This window comes from Pagrus major, chromosome 3 (assembly GCF_040436345.1).
Source record: "Pagrus major chromosome 3, Pma_NU_1.0".
Taxonomy (NCBI): Eukaryota; Metazoa; Chordata; class Actinopteri; order Spariformes; family Sparidae; genus Pagrus; species Pagrus major.
In genome coordinates this window covers 11,572,786-11,584,700 of record NC_133217.1, presented here as the reverse complement: position 1 = coordinate 11,584,700, position 11,915 = coordinate 11,572,786, and the positions used below count along the sequence as shown (strand labels likewise).

The 11,915-nt window shown below is 41.0% G+C and overlaps 1 protein-coding gene and 1 non-coding gene across 2 annotated transcripts; both read left to right on the top strand.

The window, feature by feature from the left end:
• The first annotated feature begins 3,038 nt into the window (after positions 1-3,038).
• On the top strand, positions 3,039-11,678 carry gpnmb (glycoprotein (transmembrane) nmb). Its single transcript, XM_073463458.1, has 12 exons — positions 3,039-3,318; positions 4,915-5,067; positions 5,146-5,286; positions 6,321-6,494; positions 6,597-6,758; positions 6,876-7,199; positions 8,181-8,225; positions 8,337-8,540; positions 9,231-9,336; positions 10,397-10,617; positions 10,763-10,853; positions 11,002-11,678. The coding sequence occupies exons 1-12, from the start codon at positions 3,249-3,251 to the stop codon at positions 11,153-11,155; spliced, it is 1,845 nt and encodes a 614-aa protein (XP_073319559.1). The 5' UTR covers positions 3,039-3,248; the 3' UTR covers positions 11,156-11,678.
• trnat-cgu (transfer RNA threonine (anticodon CGU)) lies at positions 7,878-7,949 on the top strand. Its single transcript has one exon. It is a non-coding gene; the product is annotated as a tRNA-Thr (tRNA).
• Positions 11,679-11,915: the final 237 nt, after the last annotated feature.

Here is an 11,915-nt window from a genome sequence, read left to right as displayed (position 1 = left end):
TGTTGGCAGCACAATGCATTTCTGGCTTGTTGTTCATCCATTTTGCTGTTTTGCAGCCAGTGATGTCTGGGCTCTTCTGTCTGGACTCAAAGAGAAAAGAGAGAGAGAGATAAAACTATCAGGGTGGCTGATTCATTTAGACGTTGACTGACAGAAAAGTTTTGGGTTTTTTTCAAAGTAAAATAAATAAAATAAGTAAAATAAGGAACTGGTTCCAGGTTCTCAGCTAACTGTTTTTTGTTTGTTTTTTGTCTTCAGATCTTCTTTGGTTTTAAAGCCGTCATTTTGGACTCTTGGATGGAACTGTGATGGACATTCCGCACTATGTCTGTCAGATTATGGCCTATAGATTAGAAGATTGAGCAACTAATCCAGGAACCAATAAGCAGTTATTAGCAATCAATTCTGAAAATAATAGTTTCAACTGTGTATGTATATGTTGTACTGGACACACACACACACACACACACACACACACACACACACACACACACACACACACACACACACACACGTGGTGCCCTTTTCATTTTCAAACCTCCTGAGTCCACCCCTGCATTGTACCATTAAAGTTCATTTGTTATCTTGTAATGATTTGTCAGTCACATCCAATCATTTGAATACATACACACATACACATTTTTTTTTTATTTTGATGTGAGAACAGACATCTCAGACAAAAAACAACAACAACAACAACAACAGTGTAGCCCGCACATCGTTGTAAACACACAATAGAATAAGCAAATAAATAAATGGTAACTTTTTAGTTAATTAAACTTTAGTCAAACTGGTCACCTTCAATGGAATTCTTTCTAAACTAGTTATTAAGCTGTTGTTTATTGTAAAGTTGCACCTGATGTTTGTAACACTTTGTAAAGGGTTAATAAATATGGTGTAGTTCATCTGTAAACATTATTTGGATGACTTTATACAGTTGCAACTGATGTCTAGAAATCTTAACAATATTTAATAAATGGTTTATAAAGCAGTCAATTGTTTGTTGTGGCATAACTATTAACTAATTTAATTAACTACCATTTAATAATGATTGATGATTATTATATAATGTGTCTTTGGCAACAACAACAGAGAGAGACACACACAGAGAGAGAGAGAGAGAGAGAGAGAGACAGAAAGACAGAGAGAGAGAGAGAGACAGAGAGAGAGAGAAAGACAGAGAGACAGAGAGACAGAGAGAAAGAAAGAGAGACAGAGAGAGAGAGAGAGAAAGACAGAGAGAGAGACAGAGAGAGACAGACAGAGAGAAAGAAAGACAGACAGAGAGAGAGAGAGAGAGAGACAGCGAGAGAGAGAGAGACAGACAGACAGAGAGACAGGGAGAGAGAGAGAGAGACAGAGAGACAGGGAGAGAGAGAGAGAGAGAGAGAGAGAGAGAGAGACAGAGAGACAGGGAGAGAGAGAGAGAGAGAGAGAGAGAGAGAGACACAGAGAGACAGGGAGAGAGAGAGAGACTGTGGGGCCACAACACCTCCTCCAGCGTCACATCACGAGGAGCTGCGGAGTGGTGCTGCCCTCTACTGGACGATGAGCTGTACTGACGATTTTCTTTTTTTTACATTTCATGACTTTTTGACAAGAAAGATAAATTCAGGGACCCCGACTCCAACAAAGGTGGGGGTTTCATGTCCGGTTGTCATGGAGATGGAAGGACTGAAGGAAATGGAAGAAGAAGAAGAAGAAGAAGAAGAAGAAGAAGAAGAAGAAGAAGAAGAAGAAGAAGAAGAAGACTCAAGTTTATCATCTGATGATTCATGTCATGTTTTCCATTCATACAGTGATGACACGTGAAAGTAGCCTACAGTGTGTTTTGTTGCAGTCTGACTGACTGAAACGCAACAATAAAGTCTGTGAGACTTGATGATTTCAGAGCTCTTCACCTGATTTCTAAACAGCTGGACTGATCAGACTGTGTGGGGGGTGCACGTTTGATTATCATCATGGATTTGGAATAACACGCTGAACATGAATGCTGTGGATGAATGTCCGAGCAATATTTGGGTTTTTAATCCTTGACATCTTCTTACAAGTCACAGGGTTGGTTCTATACTGTAGCTTATATTAAGTTTACTATATTAAGCCTATATTATGATCTTTTTAAAGTTTAAAATAAATCCGACTCCCTCTCTTTTGTTTCTCTTTGGATCAGAAATCATGAACAGGCTGATTGTTTTTACAGTTCACCTCCGCAGCACTTCTGATTTCAGGTTTCCGATTTAAAGAAAACAACTGTCGCCTTGACTTTTGAACAGAAAAGTCTGGGACCCTTTGCCGCAGTTTCCAAACTCTCCTTGTGACAGACAGCAGGAGAAGCCGCTCCATGATGATGTCTGTCACATGTTGGATTGCGCTGAAAAACGAACGCGACTGTTTCCTTCTGCTTTCGCGGGTCCAGCTGCTGCGCAACCTGCCCGGACCTCACGTCTCACGCAACCAGTGCGGGGCGTCTCACCGTGACACAGCTGGATGAGACAACTGAGGCAAGTAAATCCAGTCATGCGCTCGGCTGTCACGCGTGGACATTTAGGTTAAAAAGGACATTCAACGAAAACAAAATAATGTCATTAAATCATGTTTAATACGATTGGGCCATTTTCTTTTTGAGCATTTTATTCTTATTTAGCATTCAGTGATAGATATCGATCAAAATATTTAATGGACTTCGTGTAAGATTGTTTTAATTTAGAGATAAAAATGAAACAATATTTAGTTTTTAGTCCGAGGATTTCAGAATCAATTCCTCTAAATTGAGGACAAAGATGAGGGCCGGGATTCTCAAAGAAATACAAGTGTGAAGGGAGTCTTCATCACCCACAAACATTCTTTACATGGTCAAAATAGGCAAGTAATTATACAGTTAACAAATAAACAAGTAAACATGAAATAAAAGCCTTAATCATTTCTGATCAGGGCGGAGGGAGTGAAGAGGGGCCGTGCGCACGTCTGCGCGCAAAACATCTCTCATGAGTTTCCTGCGCTCAGGAGACTATAATAAGGGATGAGTTGCGTCTCGTTAGGAAACATCACATGTCTGTGCGCTCAGATTAAATTATTGAACATCAGGACAAGCGAGGGGGGAAAGTTCTGGGAGAGCTGGAGGAGCAGAGGGAAAGAGAGGGACAAGCTCCGTCGGTGTAGAGAGAAACTGTTGTTTGGGAGGTGGATTGGCTATTTTTATTTTCATTTTTATTTTTTAAGAAGATTTATTGAGCATTATTTTTCCTGAAATGGAAGTCCTGCGATGTGTTTCTGTCCTGCTTTGTGCCTGCTTTGCTTACCAAGCTGAAGGACGCAAAAGTAAGTGGTGCAGCTTTAAAGTTGGTGAGTCAGATTATCTGTTCATATTCATGACAGGCGACAGCATTTGAACAGTAAGTGTGACGAGATCTGATACAGAAATATGAGCAAACTTATCATATATTCACTACATCTGATACTTGTTTGTTTGCACCACTAAATGTTCACGCTGAAATCACAGAAATGATCTAATCTTGACTTAAAAAAACTGACTGTGGCGCAGAAGTTATTAAGTGTGAAACAGACTTCTGATATTCGATATGTGTCTCTCAGTTTGTGTAATAGCTGTCCTGCCATCAGCTGTGAGCACTCAGAGTCCCATGAGCTTAATTAAGGCTGGCGATCTCCAGAGAGACAAAATATCAACTCATCAACACAAAGGGAACTATTCTTATCATCCCCCAAAAATTACAATGTATTCAATTTTAACATTTAAACGACAAAATCTGTTTCATGCATCAGCGTGGAGCACCAGTCTAAAGCCTCAAACAATGCAGAAACCTCATTTATTATGTAAAAACAGCTGATGTTATTATTATTTTTAATTAAGGATGCATCTTTAGTTTGAAAAGTCTATGTTTTCTGTCGTACCATGAGCTGATTATCAGCACAGTTTCACTGTTTACACGAAGACAGACATCTTGATCATTTTTTCTTTAATCAAATTAAATATGGAATTTGTTTTCTCCGTCTGCCCTCCATGTTTGACCGATGAACTATGTCTGTCACGTCTAATTTAAGTCTAATTTAAGACAACAACAAAGGCATTGAGAAAATATAAACAAATTAAACACATTTGGAGGAATACATTAATTCAAGTTAATGATACATTTGTTTTATATATATATTTAGATTTCTTTCCAGATTATACATTCAAAGGCTTTCATTATTTGTTTATATAACACTACAAAAAAAGGTTCATGTCAAGATAATTTAAAAGTTTTAATAGAAAAACATTAAATGTTTTATTCAAAGCTAAGATTTAAACTATGCCTGCAGACATTGGATTCTCTTGAGTTTATTAGAAATGTTTGCAGATTAAACTTCACTCACAATCCTAATAAATTCAATTAAATTACCTCGAATTATAATGAAGAAATTAAGATATTTTCTGTAAGTTTTCCCAAAGAAAGGTAAGAATACATGGCTCTTTATGTTCATAATCAACTAATAAAACTAAAAGTTTTCCACCTTTAAAGTAATATTATGTTGAAATATTAAGTTTGTGCGATTTGGTGCCCCCCACCGTTTCTGAGTGCAACACAAATCTCAGATCTGTAACAATTTGACATAATGTAGGTGCTAACTACAAACAAAACTCATTACATCATAACAATGTTATATGTTAAAAACTTGTATGTTTAAGTAAACATGATGTAACGCTGTGATCCTACCCTCTCACTGAAGATACATAGTGCAGAAACAAGTGATAGAGGGGCGGAGTGGCTGAGACAGAGTCACCAGTCACCCTATTACAAGACGCTGTATCATCAACATGGTTTTGAGGCTGTGATGTTGTTAAGTGAAGAAGTTACATAATGTTGCTTTAAATTTGCCCTGAAGTCTTCAAATGTGCTCTCTCCTCTCTCTCTCCAGCAGTCAGCGACATGTTCCCTCACAAGCATGCAGTAGGGAAATTCCCATTTCCAATTCCACCAATCCCCGGCTGGGATCCTGACACCAACCCATGGGATGATTACCTCTACCCTCCACTGAACCCAAAGCCAAAAGAGCTCATGCACCACCGAGGTGAGTTGAGTCATCTATTTTTCCTCTGAATTCTCCCTGTTATGTCTTCAGTTTTTCACCTGGAACACATTTCTGCAGGTAAACCCAAGGTTCGTCTTACCAGTGACAGTCCAGCTATCAATGGCTCATGCATCACCTTCACTGCGAAGCTGGAGTACCCGCCGTGCCAGAAGGAGGACGCCAACGGGGAGCTTGTATGGGATGATCACTGCCCGGATGGTATGGAGCTGGAGGCCTCAGGTGCTACCAAAAAGCCCGGCCAGGCCACGCACCAAAAAACACCACTGCACCATTTTAGACAGCCAACCACATAGCAAAACTGGTCAGGTCCAGTGACGGGCCACACAGCCCACTTACACTCGGCACAAATGGATTACGGTCCACAGGTGGTCCAGATCTGGTAGTCAGAACACGAGTGCCCATGACATTTGCCTGGGTTCTGGGCCATAATAGGGCAACTATAGTCCCACGGATGGCAGAGATATAGCAAGATCATGAGAACCCTGGTGGAATGAATATCAGGGGACTTTTGGGCCTTGGTGGAGGTATGCACTCTACTGAATGTCATTCTATTTAACTACTGTTTTTGCACAGAGTGTAAGTGGGCTGTGTTGCCCATCACTAGGCCAGAACATTCTTTGATTTACTACATCATACATCAAACAAAAAAAACTACCAACAAACACTTAAACAAGTGACTTTAAGCTGCATTAGTACATTTTTTGGCCACTTAGGGGCAGCACAACAGAGTGTAAGCACAACACCGTCATATTATCACCTTATTAAGTTGATATGGTCAACTTGTTGACAAACATTTGCCATTTTACACATCCAGCTGGCAAAAATCAACATTAGTATTCATTTGGAGCTGTTTCCAGTCCAATATTGACACTTCGTTTAACTCTGTTTTTGTCTCCACCAGCTGTGGAGGGAAATCTCTTGCTCCTCAGATGCTCAATGCTCCACCGGCTAGTTGTTAACTTTGTCAAAGGTAGTTTGTAGAAAACAGCTGCCTGCTGCTGCTGCAAACAAAAGTGGTGAGACTGAACCAAAACAATTAGCTGAAAAAGGCTAAAATGGTCCACAGAGCTGCAACGTTGAGAGATAGTTGTCAATGGTTTTGTGACCTCTTTCACACAACTAGTTATTTGAGCCGTTTTCGATGAAGAAATATAAAAATATTAATTCGTGCAGCTTTACTTTATTTTATTTTTTACTAACACAGCCTTTTGCCTCACTTCTCTTCGGAGCAGCCAATGGACAGGTGCATTCTGGCTACGTGTATAACTGGACTTCCTGGTTGGACGACTACGGCTTTGGAAAGTGTTTAGACAAAACGAAATGCAACGTGTTCCCCGATGGGAAGCCCTTCCCTCAGAGCAACGACTGGAGACGCAAGAGCTACGTCTACGTGTGGCACACAATGGGTGAGAAGAACACACAGGTTTACAGATTTTTACACGTGCACACACAAAATCAAAGTTAATTAACATTTTTTTCTCTCCATTTGTCTCCTCTGATTGTTCCAGGCCAGTATTACGAGACGTGTGACGGCTCCTCCTCCAGTGTGACCATCAACACCACCAAAATCCCCCTGGGGGCAGAGGTCATGGAGGTCATGGTCTACAGGAAACGTGAGCGCAGGAAGTACAGCCCCCTCACCACTGACAACGGTGTCTTCTACGTTACAGGTGGAGACAAACTCACAATCTTGTACAACTTTATCTGTCAGCATGTTTCAGCCAAACAGACAGCAGAAACCTAGAGAATCAATTATTTACGACTCCCCGTCACACTCTCTCTCTTAGATAAGATCCCTGTGGCTGTCAACATCTCCCAGAGGGCCGCGGTCAACCAGTCTGACAATGTTTTCTTTCGCGGCGAGGACGTGGTCTTCAAAGTCCAGCTCCATGATCCCAGCGGCTACCTCAAAACCGCCGCCGCCATCGACTACATCTGGGATTTCAGAGATGGCAACCAGCTGGTGACACACCGCGATGTGACCACACACACCTACAGCCGACTGGGGCGCATGAGTGTGATGCTGGTGGTGGAGGCAGCGTTCCCCATTGAGTGTCCGCCAACTGCTGTCACCCCGACTCAGAGGAGCTCCACGCCCCCACCTCCCACAGGTACCAGGCAGAGACACATGGATATGGTATTGTCCTTACAAACTGCTACATGTAGGGGTTTTAAGCAATTGTAGTCCTTCTGGTGACAAAATAGCTTTGTTTGTCGAAAAATTTGACAATTCTTGTGACAATAGGTGCTGTCACAAGCACAATAACTGAGGCTCAGATTTAGAGACCTTAAAGGTCCAGTGTGTAGCATTTAAAGGGATATATTGGCAGAAAGGGAATATTATATTCATAATTATGTTTTCCAAATGAGCCTTTTATATCTACAGTTGCCAGGAGAAGATAAAAATTAGCTCTTGACAGGCCACAGTAGGGGAGGGTGAGGCGAGGGGGGTTCAGCTGGTTGCAATCTGCGACTTCACTGCCAGAGGCCAAGAAGTCCTCTACACTGGACCTTTAAACACATTCACATCCAATTTTTTGAAGTGGGAGAAGAAGCGTCAGGGAAAGTCATCTCAAACAAAACTAAAAGTCACTGCATGATAACAAGTGTTATTGTAATCCTGATGAATTGACCAGGTAAGCCACTGAAAATCCAGTGTGTAGGATTGTGGCATCTAACGATTGCAACCAAGCAAGCACTCCTCATCTCACCCTCCCTGATGCAAAAAACATAAAAAGCCTCCTTGAGAGCTTGGGTGTGGTCTTGAAGATGGATTTCTAAGAACAGCTGGCGTGGTGGCCAAGTGGTAAGGCGTTGGTCTCGTAAACCAAAGATCATGGGTTCAATTCCCATCCATGCCTTTAACTTTAATGTGCTTGTGATGTTGAAAACGATGGAAGAGAGCTCCTTTCCTCTGTAGATAGAGCTATATAAAATGATGGAAACATAATGTTAACTGTGGGCAGGACACTGGATCACAGCTGGTACTGCAGTCTGACCCTGATGGAGAGGACAAACCAAGATGTGACTTTCACTGCACAGATCTTTGAAGTGTAATATCACAAAACTGTATTCTGTGTCTCTTCCTCCAGAGGTTCCCACTCACGCTGTGACTATCAAGATGGAGACCAAACAGAGTGAGTTTACAGCTAACAGTGTGTTTGTTTATGTGTGTGTAAGCGAGAGACAGAGCGAGACAGAGGAAGTGAATTCACCTGAGCGTCTTGCCACTTGTTCCCCTGTTTCAGCTCCACCCACCACCACCAGACATCCCCTCCCCCCTTCCACTCCCATTGCCATGACGTCAGGCGTGCCCACCACGGAGCCCCTTCCCCCGACTGTTGCCAGTGCGAGCCCCACTGCCATGGCCTGGCTCCGCACCAGGCGCCTCAAGGGGAACCAGTGCTTCCGCTACGTCCATGGCACCTTCACAGGCAACATCACCATTATTGGTAAGTGGGAAGCTGAACTTTGGGATCATAACCCTATGGTCTGGTGCCTTTAATGATGCTGCCACTTGAGGGCCAAGGCAGGATCTAGGCATAGGCGCTCTAGGGCCTTTTTGCCACTAGGGGACCCAGACAGAGGAGAAAAGAACATCATACTTTAAATGATGTTTAACATATATTTTAAAATGAATAAAAATATAAAAGAACCTCTGGTCGAAAACTTTATTTTGATGTTTATATATTTATTTATTCATTTTTAAACAAAAGATTACCTTAAATACTAATTTTTTTTTTTTAAATTAATTTTCAAGTAAACAAGTTAACAACACAGAGAATAGAAACTTACAGACTTCCAGTCACATGGTCAGCAGGGCCAGTTTCTAGTGGTTGTCAAATGAAACTGGCCATCTGTGTCTTTAGTTGAGTTTTACAGTTATTTTTGCACGAATCAAAATACAAACCAAATCAAATTACATATTCATTTTTTTATGTGATGGAAGGATTATAATTTTATACCAGAAGTGTTACTCCTTGTTGTGGTTTGGGTTTCCCCCCATTAAACCTGCCCTCTGTGGAATCCAACACACACACACCCAGTGCTCTCCACTAAAACATTTGCATACTTCACAATTTGAATGTAATGAAAAGATGATTACACATTTAAAACCGCCAGCATTCATGTGTTCTCCACAGAGCCCAGCCACACACTGAAGAGCCAGCCAAACAGTCGCATTGTGGATGTGTCCGCTTCCAGAGTGACCAACACTGACATCAGCTTCCTGGTGAAGTGTTTGGGCAAGTGAGTGAACCATTCATTTATTATCGAAATTAGATTATTAGACAATCCTGCCAAGGCATAACATATTTCAAAATACTGTATTATATTACTATATATTATTCTTTTTCAACCAACTGATATCTCTGTGAAACTTCTACAGTTTTTGTATAAAATGTTTTCTGAAATTTGATGTTTAAGTATGCGAAGGAGGCTTTATCTAATTAAATACGCAACAATTTCCATATGATATCTGAATATTAGATGAAGCCAGTTGCATTACTTGTTTCACTTTTGAGTCAAAAGCTTTTACTGAGGGAGTTTTGGTACACTCTTTTTATCTGTGCATAAATCAAAAAATACTGTCAATAGCCATAAAAATAAGAATTTTCACCATCTTTTAAGGAATAAAATGTAACATAAATCATGTCTATGAATGATATTTGAACAAATGCCCTTGTAAAAACATTCAGAATACACAAAGACAGGAATAAAACTGGAAAGTTTCGTGTATGTAAGTGCTACTGAAGTAGAGATTATGAGAGTGCGAGAAAAAACTCATGTTGCCTTTAAATATGGTTATTGTAAAATTCAATGTAATACATAATATGATATATAATGTAATACAGATGATAGGTATACATTTTAAGCAAGAATAAACAGGTTTGGGAGGGTTACTTAAATGTATTCTGATACAGTTACTAATTACCTGTTAAAAAATTGAATTAGTAACGTAATCAAAGTATCACAATATTAAAGTAATATAACTTGATGACTTTCTGTTACTTTTGGATTACCACAATACCAAACATATGCAAATAAAGACTACAGAAAAGCAATAACATAGACTACACACTTGTGTATTCGGTTACGCTCCAGACCAGGTGACCAGAGTAACCCCTTTTTTTCCTCTAGTCTGAAAGAAAACACATTATTCACCTTTGTGTGAAGCAAACAGTGTTTCTGCCTGTAGTGTCTCCCCAAAAAATGTTTCAAAGAACGAGAATTGTTATACAGGAAACATAAACACCTAACGCAAAAAAATGTCATTCAACCCCGTCATCTTTCCACCCCTCGTCCTCAGCACCCCCACCTCAGCCTGCACCATTGTGTCAGACGCCGGCTGCACTCAGGTGCGTAACATTATGTGCGATGACGTACCTCCATCCTCAGAGTGTGAAGTGCATCTCAGGCGAACATTTGCGGAGCCCGGCACCTACTGCGTCAACATCACCCTGGAGGACTCGAGCAGCCTGGCCCTGACCAGCACCACTGTCACCATCAACAAGTCCCAGGATGCACCTGGTTGGTTACACACAGACATGTAGTCTCACCTCCCACTCACAAAGTTCACAAATTATTTATTTAACCAAATACATTCTGCTTAACATGCAGCTACGTAGAAAGTTGGACAGATTGGTGTTCTCTGTCTCTCTGGTTGTCTCTGTAGTGTCCAAGACGTCTCACGCTGCAGAGGTGGTGCTCTCCTCCACTGCTGTGCTGGTGGCTGTCTTTGCATTCATCGCCTATCTGGTCTGCAGGTGAGTAGCTGTAACATGCAGAGGTTGGGGACAATGTACAGCTGTCTTCACAAAACATCTGAGTGCCACTTCTTCCTGCTCTTTCTTTCGTCATTATTGATATTTTGACCAAATACCCCCACCCACCCCACTTTCTCCTCTCTCCCAGGCGTTACAAGGTGTACCGTCCCATTCGTAGGCCACTAGTGGAGGACGCCTGCGACCATGCTGGGGTCAGAGGTCGAATGGTCCGCATGAGGGAGGCACTCTTTCCCTCCAGCGAGGAGAGCCATCACCTGTTGACTGAGAGACGCCCCCTGTAGGCTTTATTGAGCTACAACATTTCTGCCTGTTAGTAGCAAAAATACCAGAGATAATAATGATTGACATATGCAAATGTAATCATTTAATGAAAAAGTAGCAGGAATACATTTATATCTGCTGAGAAATGTAAGTAAATAATAATACTATCCTGTTTGTGTCTTAATTTAGTTGTTAAAAGAGTGTTGGCTTCAGCAAATGGCTAATGCTACAGCAGTGTAGAAAAGAGGCTGTTACTTAGGCTGCACTGCTTCTTCTGCTCTCCTTCTACTTGTTCATTATCAGGTGAAGTAGTTGCTAGGAGATTAATTATTTTCTGATTTGTGCAGATTTTGAGCCAAGATCTGCTTTTCAACACTGTGCTTTATATAGCAATAACAATAATTATTAGTTAAGTAAGAAATCCTTGAGATGGTTTTCCAAAAAAGTCTCTCTCAGTTGTTTGAAATACAAGAATGCTTTTAAACTGTTCAACCCAAAAGCTAATTCAAGGGATTCTAATAAAGGTGTGAACTAACCGCTCAACTTTTGAAGACATCATAGTATGAATTATTTCATCACCTTTCCTTCAGTACAAATGTACAACAAATAATTCAAGGTTTGCTGAAAAACTGCAATTTTCCCTTCACACTTCACTTCTGGTTCACGGCACTGAAAGCCGATGACAGCAACACTTCCTCCACGGCAGGATAAGTTTCCTGCAGCCCAACTGCGAAACAGACAAAATAAGGAATGCAAATACGGGGAACACCCTGATATTTG